This window comes from Nothoprocta perdicaria, unplaced genomic scaffold (assembly GCF_003342845.1).
Source record: "Nothoprocta perdicaria isolate Ctin4 unplaced genomic scaffold, notPer1 scaffold_4, whole genome shotgun sequence".
NCBI classification, from domain to species: domain Eukaryota; kingdom Metazoa; phylum Chordata; class Aves; order Tinamiformes; family Tinamidae; genus Nothoprocta; species Nothoprocta perdicaria.
Genome location: NW_020455643.1, coordinates 6,764,714 through 6,782,411, shown reverse-complemented (window position 1 = coordinate 6,782,411; position 17,698 = coordinate 6,764,714). Strand labels below are relative to the sequence as shown.

Genomic DNA, 17,698 nt, shown 5'->3' with positions numbered 1-17,698 from the left:
TGCAGAACTGAACATCATTAAAAACAATAGAAATATTGTTTTTTCTTTTTATTGTTTTCTATTGATGATTAAAAGAAAGATGTATGGACAGCAAAGCCTGAGAAAAAGAGAAATGCAAAATACTGGACACAGAGATCCTATGTAATTTCAAGAGCTCAGTGTAATCTTGCAGACACAAAATCTCCTGCAGTACCACTCTCTAGCTCTGCACAATCATTTCAAGAGGTAAAAGTGCTGGCACAGYTTTAACAATTAAGCCACGTGTGTTCCTTCATTTTTATTTTTAAATTGCACAGAATACAAAGATTTGCATTGCATAAATCCATTCTGAATAGGCTGCTTAATTGGTGCTGTAGGTCTAATATATCATCTGCCTGAGGGCCTGGGCAACAGCCAAGCAGCCCAAGCCCAACAAGTACAGAAGCTCTAGCTGTACTTTCTCCTGGCATAAAAGGACTCAAGCTGCTATACCTTAAAGACACCATTAACACACCTGCTGTGAAATTTGCCTTATAAAACTCTTCCCCAGCCCATTAACCACTTACTAAAATTAGAATCAGCCTTGACACTCAAAGTTGCAGATCAACACTTCACAAAGTTCTGGACAGAAAAGTAACATGTACAAAACATTGTTTCCTTTCGAAGCAARAAGCTCAAGTCCGATGACTATTGAAATACCCATTTTCAACCTCTGCATGCGTATGGCTGTGTTTCCAATCTCACACACAGATTCCTGGTCTTCACTTTTTCCAAACACTTGCGAGTATTCCAGAGTCACACTTCTGCAAGGCCCTGGCTAGGGTCTTTTTGCAGCAAAACTATTGCAGCTTTAAAATTCACATCCAGGAACTCAGCAGAACTTGCCCTGAATGCAAGTCAAAAAGTTTCAGCTCTCCCAGATGATAGGATCTTTATCCCAGAGTATTTTTATTTTATTAGCATTATGCGAGAGGGACGTGGCAACTAAACACTTTTTTGTCATTTATATTCACGAACAAAGGCAAACATTCTGATTCTTCTCAACTAGAAAGGAGAGATGCCACACAAAGACAGTAATCAGGTTGTGTATGTTTTTGCACGCTCTGCAGGTTTTCTTTTACCTATCACATTTCTTTACCAAGGAAGCCAGGTTAGGCTTTTGTTTCACAAAAGCTTAAACATACATCAAAACATTCCCAGTACCACAGTGGGTAAAAMCACATTATAGCATGTCAAGTAAAGCTGAAATAGCTGCTAAGACCTTTGGAAAATAAATGGAATGGCACAGATATATGACAAGGCAGAATTTCACCTTTTGTGTGCATATATATTTAAAATAATCAAACAAACCTATATTTGATCACTATAACTACTTCTTCCTGTTCTGTTTCTCACAGACTTTAAATATTTGTCACAGGAAACTTCTTATTAAATTAAGGAGGTGTGGGAAATATTTAGCTTCCATTGAAGAGGACAAATAACATTTTCTGCAATTAATCATTACAGTACAAATACTAATGTCAGAATATTACATATTTACAAGGCACTGGTCATTGACTTTCAAACACAAAAACAAATTTACAAAATTTAAATGAAGAACTCAATCTCAGAATTATATAGTATTTCACACAGTATACATTCCACTATGTATTTGTAAAAAACTGTTTTTAATATAACTGATATCATGATTTCAAATCAATCCATTGGTAAGAGGTCCACATGCTCAAATATTAAGGAGAAGGCTTTATGAACATAAATACAACTGCAAAGCTATGTTTCTCTAGATTTTAAGAACTGTATGCTGTCCTAGAATTTACATTAATTTGGTAGTTTAATTAAAGCCTCATTAACAAGTATCACATATAAGTACTGTCACTTGCACTGAATTTAATTTGGAGCCATTCAGAAATACTAGCTGCAAAAAAAAAAAAAAAAACAGTGTATTTGCTTACCAAATCTTGCTAAAGGACTTATAAGAAAATCTGTGTACATGAGTAACAGACATTATTGATTTCTGCACCAAAAGGATGAACCTGCAGAAATTGTTGATAAGTCTTCTACCTGATCCTATTACAAATATTTATCACCATGTGAATACTCTGAACTCTACTTAGTTTGCTTTCAGGCCTAAAGGTCCTGAGGCYGGCATGATCTCCATCAAAACAGGTTCAATCCACATGTTACAAACGGGCAGGAAACAAGGAAATTCCTTTACTAAGTTATCTAACTGTTGCTTACAYAGGAAAATAACTTACCTGTCTTTTGAACAACTGTTCACTCTAAAGAGCTGGCAAGCAATAAAATTGCTATTTCAGAACTACACGGTTTGAGCAGCAAGATGCTGAGAGAGATAAATAAGTACAGCAAGCCAAAATACCAAGAAACAACATCTAATATCGAAGGAAGACAGGTAAATAAGCAACTCTTAAAAAAAAAAAAAAAAAAAAAAGAGCAATTCTCCGAGTTTACAGCGCATTAGCCGCCATGGTAGTTATTGGCAAGGACACAAAGAATCGAGTAAATCACGTGCAAGAAGCAAAAAAAAAAAAAAAAAAAAAAAAAGAGCAATTCTTTTATGACCATTAATGATGTTGTTCTTACAATACTGTAACAAACATCCTATGTGTTATCATTTCACTGCATTTCAAAACAGGAGTAAGTTTGTCCTGGTCATAGAAAAACTACTCTTACACTTCTCCAATTCTTCTGCCTAATCACCTCACATGTACAGATTAAATACAGTAACTTTCAACATACAGTAATATTCACCATAGTTAATAGCTACCTCAATTTTCATGCTTAGACACCTACATTAGACAACAACAAAAACATTTTCAAGCATCAGAATAAACAACTTTATCTTCCAATGATTTGATCCCTGCACATTTTCCCACCAAAATCCATGAACTTTGGCTACTTCCTACACTTTCTCTCTGGTATCCAGAAATTTGCCTGTTGACTTGTACTTTCAACATAAATGTTTTTAAAATTGAGTGCTAAGGAGCCAGAAATGAACCAGCCTGACTTACAGGTAGGCTTTTAGGAAGGCAACTAGGGGAGAGAAAAAAAAAAAAAAGAAAATCTTGCTTTGACTAAAAAAATATACAAAGTTCACTAACAAAAGCRAAAGAGTTAAGAGGTATTCATCAAGCTTCTATCCTACATTGTGCTGTAGGCACTTAGAGACAGATGGCATATGGTATCAACCACTCCCAGGGTTTGGCAGTTATGTTTATGAAAGGTTAACAGCAGGCACTAATACGAGTATCATGACTCTTTTCAGGCAGTAGGTGAAACCTTGAAGAAAAAGTGGCTCTGTCTTCAAAAAAGTGACCTGACCTTTGCTTTGGTGGGTTTTTATTCTGCAAGAAAAAAAGCACTGCATGCTTTCCTATGCATCCTTTCTAGCCAAGAAACTATTTTGTTCTAGCATTCAGCACGGAAGGACCACATTTTATGAAAGTCAAGTAGCATGTTATTAGTGCTAGCTAATGATAGCTCCACACCTCATACAAGTAACAAGCCTCAGACGCATAATATGTCACATGAATCATGAAAAGATAAAATAAATACCTATTCGGCCAAGAACCTTTGATATGCTTAGCAATTAGAAACAACTTGTCACTGAATGAGATATATTTAAATGAATTTCACAATCCGCTGCAGTTCTTTGGATATCAAAGGAATCACAAATCCAGCATGCTTATGATTTATGACACTTTTGCTATGAGAATTTCTTGCAGCATGCAAAGAACTCTTTGTAGGGTAACTGTGATGTGTTGCACAAATAAGCTAACATAACATTGACCTGACAATTGGAAAAAAATCCATTCTAAAAACGCAATAGTAAGCACATGTTTTAACCTGCAATCGAAATGTTTCTGAAACTTAGATTATGGTAAGCAAGTGTTTTCTGTTGGACATAGACTACAGTGCTAGTCAGTGTAATTCTTACCATACAGTGCAGCAGTAAAATAATCCTTTTGTTTATATGCTTTTAAGTACTTTGATATGTTTAAGTCTAGTTAAAAATGCTGCTTTCAYGGAGCCAGATCCTGCAGTCATTGCACAGGTAAAACTTGAAGAGCCTTGCAAGCATCACAGCACAAATGTTGCCTGGATCCTGTAACTACACTGACCTTGTGCTATTACACTTCACTATGCACTCAGATATGCTCTGCCACTTGTGGAAGGAATTACAAAAAAAACCCTGGGTGCATTTGGGGAGATAAATACTTTTTTTTTTTTTTTTTTTTTTTTTATAATAACAGGAGGGTGGCTGTGAAGAGAATATGGCACATTAAGCTGGTGCCTTTTGTGCTGGGCTCACATATTACAAGAAACAATCTGAAATATTTAACCTTCTTGTGAATAATTTTCATGAATTAGCACGTGAATTTTAAGAAAGTGAACCTCAAAAAAAGAAAACACAAGGTAATTTCAATAATAATTACCTTTTTTTCAGAAGACCTGTGGCAATGTTTACAATGGCAGTATTTGGCTCCTTATAGTCTGTAAGGAAAGAAACTGTTTAGATGACATGAACTGCTTACTTACTTATTTACTAAGCATTACTAGAGCTATGAATGCCTTGGGCCCAAACCCTACAGCCTACTTCCCAAATTTAACTCCAGGGAGAGCCTGCCTCAGGGAATAACCCTCATGGATCTGCGCTTCATTTGCCAAAAGGGCTTGAATTTCCTTTTCCATGAGGAGGGGGAAAATTTTTTTAAAAAATAAAATTAAAAAAAAAAAAGAAATTCAGATGTAAACTTCTGATTTCAGACATAAACTTTTGGGGTAACTGCAATTACCACCCAGCTGAAGGCAGAGAGGAGGCTCCTCCCAACGGTCCCCGTTGGGAGGACGAGGCCCAACGGTCACCCGCTGCCCGGGCGCCTCCCGCCTGCACTCACACCCCCCGCGGGGGCGGGCGGGGGCGGGCACCGCCCATCCACGGCTTCGCAGATTCTCCTTTGATTTTATTTTCGAGGCGTCTCCAAGCGGAGCCGCCGCGGGGGGGGCAGCCCGCTCCGCTCCGCTCCGCTCGGCGCGGCCTCCGCGGGCGCGGCGCTGCGCGCGGCTCCCACGCGTCTCCTCACCCGCGCCCTTGTTGGTTTCGCTTGTTGTAGGGCAAAGGCGCTAGGGCGGCCGATAAGGCCGTTGCCATGGTGATGAAGGAGCTCCCCAGGGAGGAGTCCGCGGAAGAAAAGCCCCTCCTCACCATGACCTCACAGGTGGGCGGAACCTGGCGCACGTGCGCGCTGGCGGGGAGCGTTAACGGTCGTAACGGCTCCTAACGGCTCCGCGACGAGCGAGCGGGCGGGCGGCTGCCGCTCGAGCCAAGGAAMAACAACACAAAACAAACATAATAATAAAAATAATAATAAAAAGCTTTCTCCCCCCACCCAAAACTGCACCCATGAAAACTGAGGAGGGGGGATGAAATAATAATAATTAAAAAATCATCTTCTCTTTAGCTTTCCAATTTGGTGTATTTTAGCTTTCGCAATTCTGCTTTTTTTTTTTTTCTGATAGATCTCAATTCTATTTTATGATTGAGGAAGATGGGAGAAAAAATAGTTTGTGGCAAATAAACTCACAATATGTTTTGATCGGAAAAACATTAACAAAAACACTTTTTTTACTAAAGTGGTTTGTAGAAAACACAGTATACGTAAGTGTGTGTGTGTATATATATATATATGTCAGTTACCACATGATCTATAAGCTGATTTAAAGTGTCAATTCATGCTGTTAGTCTTTGTGCTATTTAAGTATTCATTTGTAATGCATATAGAAAATAAGAAACTATACTTTGGAAACCAGGTCCAGCAACTGCCTCCTCAACCCCTGTTGAACACCACGTTTTGCTTGTGGTGAAGTCTATAAAGTCATAGCCCAAATGACAAGGATGCTCCCTTCAATGCATCATTTCTAAATACACATTGTGGTGGATGAACAGTGAGAAACCAACTCCTCTTCCCCAAAATAACTGCAGAACTTCCATTGGCTTCCATAGGGCCAGGAATTCGGCCTAGGCTCATAAAGTGTTTGATGCACCATTTATATTGGTTGTCTGTCAATGAACTCAGTAATATCCTACAATTTGGGGGGAAAAAGTAAAATGCTTGTGCCCATTTAGTTTAACTTCTTCCTCTAAGCACAAGTATCTACTTCCCTGCTATGCACCAAAGGGGTGCAGAAGCCAAAAGCAAGCAAAATCAAGGGAAAAAGTGAGTATTTTCCATGGCCATCTCTACATCATGTATGTGTGATGTGCAGACCATCTTGCATACATCATCCATATCCCAACTGTCTGAACGTGACATTTTTCTAAGATGCCCTTTCCTTAGTACATCCGTGGAAACCTCTTGTCGAGACCATCCATTTGGCATCAGACGCTGCTGTATCTCAATATACATTTAGTCACCACCAAAGTGTTTGTCTCCGTTGTTTACATGATGAAACAGATGGATGTGGTTGCAGCTCACAGAGTGAAATACCCAAGTTCCAAATTGGCTAGAAAGCAGCTTCCCAAGCCCGGTCAAAGTCAAGCCTCGTCTTTCCAAAGCGATCACCAACACTGACACCAGTGAAGGCATGCAATGTTTAGGCAGAAATTGCATCTTTTTGGAAGTAATTAAATAGCCTCTGCAGGAAACACAAGTGGAACATGGGGGATAAAAAAAAAAAAAAAAAAAAAAAAAAGGGCTAATTCCTTATTTTCTGTGAATAATAGTCATAATGTATGGAGGTCCCTGAAGACAAATTTTAAGTGATGTCTTGCTCTTCCTTTGTAACATATTGCAAATATATCTAGCACAGAATAAATCAGATATACATATACTCCCATTTTATTATTATGCTCCTAGCTGAGCTCCACTTGTAAAATATGACTCTTGTTTGTTGGCATAAACAAACCCTATCAATTTAATTTTAATGAAGTTCCCACTTGACAGGTTATTTGATATCGTCTGCAGTTATTCTATGTAATCATATATAGATGAAAGTATTCAGATAGCACAAGCCAAAAATGACCTGCAGGCTCCAGCGGGGTTATGCTGATATATGGCAACTGGGAACCTTGACCAGTGTGCCAACATTAATGAGTATATTGCAATAAGCAGAGGCATATTCTTGGTAGTTTAATAGGCATTTCAGCATCTATTTTCTGTGACTATCTCAATTATTTTCAGTGAAAGTCACTTTACTGGTATGAAAAAGACATTCAGTAGTTGCCAAATTTAATGCATCAAGCATTAGTACAGAGTGGGCTTTCACTACTAATAGGATTTTGTAGAATACAGCTCTACACTATGCAGCTGTCTCCCTTCATCCTGTTAAGATAATTCAGAAGAGACTGATACAAATCAAGAAAAAAAGTATTTTTAATGTGAATTGAATTTAGAAAAAGAGAAAGAAAGTTTATCAGRAGTTCAAAGATTAACATAAAGCCAATACATGGAAAAAAAGTACTGCTAACTGAATCCATGGATTGAGAAAATTGTGCATGAAAGGATCTGAATTCTAAAGTAAGATTTCCTTGTTACTCTCTCCATATCTCCTCTGAATTTCTCAACAGGAAAAAGGCTCACTTGAGAGTTATTATCTAAAATGAATTTTAAACMTAAATACTCCTCGAAGTCAAAGTTTAATTGTACAGCCAACTACAAAATTCCCATTTTACTACAGGTCAGTGAACTTCAAAAGATCTGATTCAGTGAAGTACTTTGATGCACACCTAAATCTTAAAATATGATGAACTGCTTTATTGAACAGGATTAAAAGAAATGCAACCTTAGGTTGAGTTTAACCACCTGAATTTAAACAAATAAATCTCAAAGTGTCACAGGATTTATTGGTCCCAGATTCATCACACCTAATTCAGATGTTTCAGAGAACATAAAAAGAGAGCTTAGTCATGGCAGGATCCCTGTAAGAGTAAYAGAAAGACCCAGGAGGATGATTCCCATCCRACACGTGTACCCTCTGGGATATAGAAGTCCAAGAAAAATGGACCAAGAAGAAAAAGAAATGTAAATTACTTCTTGAAAGCCAATCCCTTCTGCTTACATCTGAAAAGTATGAGATATTAATATGAGAATATTAATTTGATGCTCATTGCATAAAGCTTACCTAGTTAAAATAAACATTTTAGAATTTGAACCAGAGAACAGAAACTAAGTCAAAATTAAGTTATTAGTAAAAATATTTGTATTCTTTCCCATGAAAAATGGAAATATTTTATTCCCATGTACAAGTTTTCCAATAACCATGTTCCACAATTACACCCCAACTAATTCCATCAGTTACTCTTTTTTTCCCCATATTAGAAGACAACGATGATGCGTAATCTCTCCGTTGTCATTAATGGGGAACAACTTTTTTGGAAAAAAGCTTCATTTATAATAATTAATCCAGACACACTCACGTTTGCAAAGGCTTACGAGTAAAACCCCAACATTAAGGGCTCAAGCTCCACTGTCTATTCCCCATGAGACTCAGGTGATTTGCTAAACATTTCCTTTCAATACCATTAAGAAAGCAGAATAAAGTGTCCAAAGTTCAGCTCCCAATGACACCAGAAGATTTTGTGTGTAAAGGGCTCACTCTCTGAATTTGAGCACAATCATGTTTTTCTATCTAGAAGTTAATAGTATTTGTTCTGAATCAATTATGTCCTCATAAGCTTCGTAGCATTAGAGTCCACCCTATGTTGGCTAAATAACATTAGAACAGAACAACAGAAATAGTTAATACAGCAGTTTCAGTTAATATAGTTGCCTTCCTTCTCTTTTACATCCATATAAATCAAAGGTAACCCCATTTCATCTAATGGATGTATATTAGTGCTTAAAAATAGACAACTATAAAGATATAAAATCATGCCTAGTAATAATTAACCTTGGACTACACTGATTCACTTTACATTTCACTAAGCTCTCCATGGACAGTGATAGTTTCCCCATTGATTTTAGCAGGATTGGTCCTCTGTTTGTATTTTTATATTCTTTTCAAGGTTTAGTGATTTATAGAAAATGTGACCACTAAGCATTAGTTAAGTCTGTCTTTCCAACTGTTAATTAAAAATGAGTGAATACAAAGAGAGTATAAAAAACAAAATACACACACAATGTAAATGCATGCTTTGCAGTACAAATATTAATTGATTCTTTATCTACAAGTTAAATATTGCCCAACATTGCCATTATTTGCCATTTAGGACAGTATATATAATTCCAGCAGGAATGTTCTCATGAGACCAATAAAGTTGCCTTACGATATGTTTAAAAGTCTGAACCTGGCTGCTTGCCTAAAGAGATTTCTCTGCCTCATGAACTAAATAGATTTCTTCCATGAAATAACAGTTATAATTTTAAATTACCATAGAAATTGATGGTGAATTTTGTCCATAAAATAAAAGAGTAACCATATAGTTTCACATGTGTTAAAGTATCCTGCTATTCCATAGACACATGAATTGCCTGTTTGAATCTTCCTAACACATGGAATAAAAATCCTGGGTTTTATTCTCAGATTGTTTGCAAATAGTAATTTATTTTCAGGGGACTGTAGATTCTTCATTTGTAAGAAATATATGAGGTAAAAAGTACATTATCCTTAAAAGTTTTGCAAGCCACATACCCACCATTGCTCTGTTCAGCACATCTTGCTATTTGTGCCGTGCAACTCTTTTTCTGCACAGAAGTTCTACAAATGCACACGGTGCTTTCCAATTCCAAGCTTTTCAAGCTGCAAAAGTATTTCAAAGCAAATTTACCCCATGGAGAAAGACTGCAGAAYTGCACATGAAGTTATGACTTGGCTCTATGATTGCCCACAAGAATGTAACCAAAAATGTAGCTTTATTCTAGACATACTATGCTCTAGAAGAAAACCTGCAGAAAGGACAAGAGAATCAAGGTGATTCCAAAGAAATTACAGCCTATGTACAACAATACAGCAAAGGTACAGTAAAAGTCTGCTTTGGTTGCATGGGAAGTTGGCATAGGACATTGACACAGGTCTAAATAAGTAGGAATCACATGAGCTTTACAAAAGTGACCTTTTGTGATAAGCCATGGTATTTTTGATATTTATTCCTCCATCTTTACAGTCTGGATATAAAGATCTGGAGTTCAAAATAAGAAGCACTAGTGCATCTTCCTATAACGTCTTTTGATTACAAACAACACTTTAAATAGTACATAAAGCTACAGATAGTCCACTAGTATAGAAATTCTCAAATTTATCTATGGATCATTGCTAGTTCACGCAGCACTTTCGCACGCATGTCAGGCCTGTGTGCTGTCTGTCTTTACTTACAGGTAATGAAAAATATTAGCAGATTCTGAAAACATAAAATGATTTTCTTTTACTATTGTATAAGCAATAGTTATAGTAGCCAAGAGGATTATAAAGTATATCAACAACATGATCAAAGAAAATGGCTCCTCTCGTTTATATGCTCTGAACCTTACTTAAAAGCATCTAAGAGCTGTGGTTTTCTGATTTAGCCTGCCTCTTCAGTGGGAGTTTCACATAGAGTGATGCAGACACCAGAATCCGTCCACACCAGTGACCATTTGCCCTCGGTAGGAGCTACTGTGAGGTTTGTCGCTCTCCAGAAAGACTCAGTTTAAGTGACTCCGCTTTCTCAGCGGACAATACTGGATTCTGTAGCATAAGTGTGAAATTCATTACTCAGTTAACTACTAGGTGATTTTAGGAGACTAGGTATTTACCTGAGCAGGTATTTTCATAAACTACTTCATTAGTACTACAGAAACGACTTCTTTATTTTGCCATTTTTCACTGACTATATTCAAAGATATTTAAGTATCTACAAGGCTTAGTTCATTTGGTCTTCAAACACCCTCGCAGGGTAATTCTCCTATTTAGATAAGGGACAGAATAAGGCTAATATAAAATCCATATGATGATACCACAGAAGCAATATAGATGGAAGAAAAGAAAAATAGAGAAAGAAAAAGCAGGCGGTATCTCCTGACTTTGATAAACAGCTTTTTAAACTCAAATGTGTGTAAAACATATAAATGTTAATGCAAAAGAAAGATAGGTTTACAGTAAGTCATGCTTTCCTATGACTAGTAAAAGCCAGACTGTCAGTCACTGTTTTGTCAAAATATGACAGCAAGAGCAACTTCTCCCGTGGCTCTGATCCAGCGAGGCACTTGAGCCTGTGCTCAACCTTGAGCTGTGCAGGACGTGCTTAAGTGCTCTGCTGGAGCGAGGCCAGGAGACGGGAGCCTGACACAGCTGCAGTCTCTGGGCCAGGGTGCTGCTCCCTTCTCGTTTCCATAGCCATTCATAGCCAGACCCAGGGTAACAGAGAGGAAGAGCTGGTGACCTGTGAGATATTTAGCAGCCCGTCACGGCTGCACACGGTAACGTGCAGGTCCAGGCGTGGGATGCCCCTGTGACACAGCGATCACGGCACCGGTTCTGCCATCAATGCAGAGACAGCCTGAGCACATCATCATTTACTGACTTGGACAACAAACAGGTTTTGAACAACATGGCTGGCATATGAATTTAAATATCTAATATAGTGCCTCTAGTAATCTTGCCTCAGCTTCTCTGCCTTCATCCAAGTAATTGGTCAGCTGTTAAGATTAATCCTCAGGGGATCCCTTACCTTGTATGGTTCTAGGTGTGATGTTGTCACCTCTGATTCATTGGAGGCTGGTCCAGCTGCAGCAACACGACCCTGCTCTTTGCTGGAGAATGAGATGAGTTGTCCCAGTTTTAGAGCCTCTCATAAATCACGTTGGGGGGAAGTCAGTTACACATTGTGCCTTCTATTCACTCGGTGTTCTCAGGAAAGCCAAATATTGGTCTGACAGGTCAGTTTTGTTCGGACATAAGTTCACATTAGTGTGACAACAAAGAATCATGACCCTGGCATAGGGAGGACACAGAGAGCCAAGAAGCAATCACACTAAACAGCAGACAGTAATGGTGTGGGGGGTTAATTATGAAATACTTACAGATTTGTTAGAAAAGTGGGTGAGGAAAAACATACCTTGAGCAATTTGAACGTAAGTACCAGATTAGTGATTTCTTTTTTAAGGCGATCCTTCCCAAGCCTACCTCAGTGAGCAGATGAGAAGCTATTCCCATTCTTATCCTGCCAAGATAGCAATCCATAGCTGCAGCTGAAAGGATAGCATATTTAGAAGCAGCTATATTTTATAAAACAAGAACTTCAGTCTGTAGCTGTGGCTCCCATTTATCAGTTTCCAGAAATGCTCATTAGTGAAAATTAATTCACCTGTGTCCTCTTATCCTGGTGAAGCCCATTAGCAATCGCTATGGGCTGGAGAAGTATGGWGGTCCTATCTATCCAAAAACCGTTGCTATATGTCATACAAATCAGCTGCTACTTAAAGTCAATTCCTGCTTCAGGAGATCTCCGTTAGACAAGCCATATAAATCAACAAACCAGCTAACTTAATGAACTTACCTGTTTGTCACATGCTAGTGACATATTCCTTCAGCGGCTCAGTCAGCTTCAATGATCAAGTGGGTGGACTCCAATGCAGCTAGCTTGCCTATCTAATTACATCTAAATTTTAGGTGCCTGTTGAACCCGCCTTACTACAGTAAGTTCCATATATAGCCAGTGGGGAAGCTCATGCCTTTGAAAGCCTCCTTGGGGAGTGCCTGAATTAGGCAGGATCTCCCCCTAGAGCTGCTTTCATAGGCACCTACCCCTCCGCATGGACAACAGAAGAAATTTGGGCACTTAATTCCAGAGAACTAGTTCACTATGTGCTCAAAACCTAGGCGCTAATTAGCTGCCTATGTCTGCCTGGACCCTCCCCTCTAGCTTCTGAGTCATGTAGCTTAATATTATGTAATACCCTACTAATATTTTTTTAAAGTATATATTCTGCACTGCAAACAGAACAAAAATTAGAAATAGTGTAATAGAGGATTTAAAATGGTGATGCCAAGACCAAACCTTACCAGGAGCTTCAGCATCGTCCACCATTCACCACGGCATAACCTCAATGTTAGATGGAAAGCAGGGCATTTTTTTGACCCAAACCAGTTGTTCCAGCCCCATTCCCTCGACTGGCATCTGCTCCAGAGCTCTCCTCTGTCCGAGTGTTGGAGGGGGAACCACGGAGAGGCAGCAGCAGCTCCATGGTCAGGGGAAGGGGGACGCACTGGAGAACAGTTACATAAAATACTAGCAGAAACCAATTACAAAAACTTATTTGAATCTAAAGGGGTGGCTTTTATATTCTTGCTGAGACTTGGCATCTGAATTTGCCAATTCAGATTCAATGCCCCTCAGGTAAAGGAGCCCATTCTAATTAAGATAGATTTTACATGGAGAAAATAAGTTCTCAGAGGCTACATGAGGCTTTTTGGTGCTGCAAGGCTAAGTGAGTATTCAGAAGTCAGCAGTTTCTCAGACACGATCTCCCTGGCGTGGCCCATACAATGGGGCACGGACAAACACTGCCCGGCGCCGCTACCCCACGCGCTGGCGCCCAGTGCAGCCCTCCCCACCTCGCCCCACACCTCGCGTCACCCGCGCGGGCCGCCCTCCTCCATCCGCAGCGGTGCCGCCTTCACTCGGGGGTGTTTCAAAGCGCTCTCTGATATTCGTCCCGAAAAGGTGCTTGAGAACCAGAAATTAYGACTTTATAGCTTTCATCCCATGAATGTTTTATAATGCTGCTCCACATTCATGCCTGACAGCCCTAAATAACTTAAGTAGATTTAAAGTGGGGATAAATTTGTCCCAGTGGATGAGGTGGTGAGATGGCATTTGGAGCACAAGGGTAGGGCTCCCCGATGGCACCACATTCACCCTGAAGCCAGAAACCAGCCCCACCACCCGCTCATCTACACAAGAATGATCAGTGCGTGGCTTTCCTGAAACTCTGAGGTTGGATACACCAGGAAATGCATCTCTCATGTCAAAAATATGTACCTGGTATGTTATATTAGAATACATGTGCAGGTCGTGTTTACTAAGACTTGAGCTATTCTAGTAATCAAGGCTGATGGCTGAATGCATTTTTTATGTTTTTGACCCAGATATTTTAGTCGAAAGCACATTATTTTTCCCAGGAATAATCTCTACAAGACATTCCTCTGCCCTACAAGCAGGTGTTCACACACCTGCTAGGGAAGTTAGACAGACTCGACTAATTCCCAGTCAGGGCCAGTTTGTGTAATTTTGATCCTGTTCCAGCCTTCATCATTAGTTAAAGAAGCTTTTCTGGAATATTGCTTAACTCCCACTGTCCTCTTATGTACATGAAGAAAAATTATGCTCCTACTCAGTCTTCATTTTGTTAGCATAAGCAAGTCCACCTGTTTCAGTCTCCCTGTACCACAGGCTTTCCACTCCTCTCATCATCCGGGCAGCCCATCTCCAAGGAGTTTATTCACAGAACGAGTGTCTCAGAGAGAACCTATTGGCTTCCTAATTAAACAAATCTGCTGCAAATGCAGCAGAAAGATGAAACAATTTAGTGAAAATTAAATCTTGGCATTTGCTGGCAAAACTTATAATGAAAAAGTGGAAAACACCATCAATCTTCCAGTTTGATGGGGGGCAAATTTTATCAAGGGACTGTGAGCAGTGCACATCTCACACCAAACTAATGAAGGCCTGTTGCTGATCAGACTTTCCTTATAAACATAATAAACATAAACATAACATCATAAATAAGTGACTGGGGATGTGATAGCCAGATGTGAGAAAAAAAAAAAAAAAAAAGAAATATTTGGCAGATACATGCTACTTAATCCTAAGGTAAACCTTGGAGAAATTCAGATCTATTTGGGTTATAGTCCTATCTCAATGAATGGTTCTGATGCTCAACATTACTGCTGCTCTTACTTGAGTTTAACCCCTTACCTGCCCAAGGTGGTTTGTAATAAATTGCCTCTCCACTTGGTCTTCTGCTCTTCTATTCTTTGCTGTCTCCCCTTAGTGACCTTGGCTCTTTCGGTTCTCAGAATCTTTCCTCTCTTCCTTCTCCCCCCATTCATTCTTATTAGAGAAAAGTCCCATGGAATGTAATGGGAACCTGATAAGMGTTCAAGTCCTATGTGATAAGGTATTCTATAGCACCTTTCAAGATACAGAAATAATAGCAGTATTTACTATGAAGTTTTTATATTTACAATGATTCCTATAAATTTTCTGCTTCTATTCCTCACAAGTGGCACAAATATTACAAAATAAAACACTGAAGATCCGGCTGATCTCCTGGCTCTCACAGTATTTCTGCTGGATGTTACGAATGTAACTTCACCATTGGGAAAGTCCAGCAGCTGGTACTGGTGCCAGCTCCTGCAATACGATGAGTAAATGCAAGAAAGTGAGGATACTGCAGTAATTCTGGCTGTAAGAGTAATTTAAGAGTAATTTAGATAAYGATTATCTAGGCATATTCACTTTTTATTTCACCAATAGAAATGATTAAAATACTGTGGCCAAATTATAGTTAGAAAAATATAAATATGGAGACAAACTAGGTCCTCATAAGTCTTAGATAGCAATATTAGATAAAAGAATATCTCTGGGGATAATGCACGCAGGTAGAGCTTCTTTAAAGAACATGAAAGGTGTGCAGGTTTGCACCATTCCCAGTAAACATTGATATTTACCAAATTTAATGAGCAACTTCTGGGTTTTGAATGAGACAGGAGGTTGAGTGATTAATTTGGAAAGAGCTAAAACCCACAAGGTTAATTCCCTTGTAGTGTGCAGAATGCAGATGCGTTCTGATTTTAGCATAGGCAGAGCTAGAGTTTGGGAAGCTGCATCACTGCCACATTCCTGAAGAAGTGCCCACATTTGCACGTTCTCCTACTCACCCTTGGGCAAGCAATCATTCATCTGTCTTCCATGTAACTCACATAAATCCCTGTTTCAGTGCAAAAAAATGTAAAGTTCTAGGCATCTGAGTGACTGCACATACTATGCATACTGCACATCCACTGGCTTTAGGCTTCAGGTATCATCATAAATGTTTGACACACCAAAATTACAAACCTGCTCCTTTTTATTTCCACAGCTCCACTATTTACTAGACACTTGGTAATATCAGGTTAGGTCAAGGTAACCTGACAGTATTTATTGACTGTAGTAAGTTTAGAGGCTATCCTGGCATAACTAGATGCCTATTAATAGAGTCAAATGAGGATGAGCGTTGCCAGCATCCTAAATTTAAAAGTTCAACTTACAGAAAATTCTGAAAATTCAGCAAAGGAAAAGCAGAGAGGAAAAGCAGAGAGAAAGGAAAGGAGGAGGGGAAGAGGAGAGAAGATAAAAGTAAAGCGCAGACAGTTTGAGATAAAAGAAACAGACAGTGGGAAAACACATTTTCCCATTATTAAAGATAAATACAGGCTATACCACCCGAGGTCATCCACAGATGTCAGCTTAAGCCTTGATCCTCCAAAAAATCTGGGATAGATTGCAGAGAGGCTCCTTCTGCTTTTGAGACTATTTTACGATTCAGCCCTTTTAATCCGTAATAGGTGAAATTAGCCTGTATATAGGGAGATTCCTTGCATGTAGCACAAAAACAGCACATTTGTGCAATTACAATAAAGACGAAACCTGCTCGTAAAGACAAAGTCTTCACACAGTCAGAACTCATCCAGAAAGTTCATGAATTCACCATTTTCCATCCGCTGTCATTCATACGTCTTTGCATTGCGGAGAAGTGTCTTATGTCTCGGTGGGTTATTGTTTAATGGGCTAATGCACATTTTCTGCATGAAATGGTGCTGTGGAAGTTCTGAGGAGAGTACGACTGCTAAAAAAAAAAATACGAGTACTTCCAAATAGTAAAAAAAAGCCCTCCTTGGTCTCTTGGTGATAGAGAAAGCCAATTTCACTCATTGATTTGAAGGGAGTTGCATCAGGCCTTGAATAATTTAGCTCACAAGGAATACTATGTAACACGTGCTATAGAAGAACCACCTTGCTGCTTTATTTTTGTGCTGTTTGTAAAACTGGAATAAAATTTTGCCTCTAAAAAAAAAAATGAAGTTTTTAATTGTGAGCACAGAGCTGTTTGTACATGTCCTAATTGATGCAACCTCTTTCTCTCACAACCAAAAATAAAGCATATTATATTGTAAGAAAATGTTTTATTTCTTTGAAATACTGCTTTAAATTCTGCACCCCAACAATGCTCTTTGACCCTGTAATTTTTTGTTGCTAGCTGGTGAACGAGCAACAAGAAAGCAGACCCCTCCTGAGCCCCTCCATTGATGACTTTCTCTGTGAAACTAAACCAGAAGCTGTTGCAAGGCCTGTAACATCAAACACAGCAGGTAACCAAAACTCTGTTATTCCTCAGTAAGGAGAAATAATTCCAGTTTCATTTTAACACTGCTACTTTTTGTCAAGTGATTTCTTTTGGTCTCTTAAAAAAAATTACTAATTTCACAAAATTACAAGCTTGTCTTTAGTTATGAATTGACTATTAGCAGAAAAACTTTATTCATTATGTTTGAGTGCAAATTTTTTTCAGATCTCCATCTCCATCTCAGATTTTAGTGCTGAGAAAAAGGGAATCCTGTAAAACAGGGAGAACGTATAAGCTCAGCAAATCCTCAGTCTGTTGCTTTCACAAAATTTTAACCCATGGGGAAGCTACATTTAAGTCAATTTTTAACTGGACTCATTCCTTATTTTAGAAAGATT

General features: G+C 38.8%; 1 protein-coding gene across 2 annotated transcripts in view; it reads left to right on the top strand.

Annotated features, from left to right (window-relative positions):
- PEX5L (peroxisomal biogenesis factor 5 like) overlaps positions 1 to 17,698 on the top strand; it is a 94,009-nt gene that overhangs the window by 52,740 nt on the left and 23,571 nt on the right. For both annotated transcript variants that reach the window (XM_026045383.1, XM_026045382.1), the window contains exons 2-3: positions 5,112 to 5,216; positions 17,214 to 17,325. In XM_026045383.1, the coding sequence (XP_025901168.1) occupies positions 5,112 to 5,216; positions 17,214 to 17,325 (217 nt within the window). The remainder of the gene's footprint in view (positions 1 to 5,111; positions 5,217 to 17,213; positions 17,326 to 17,698) is intronic.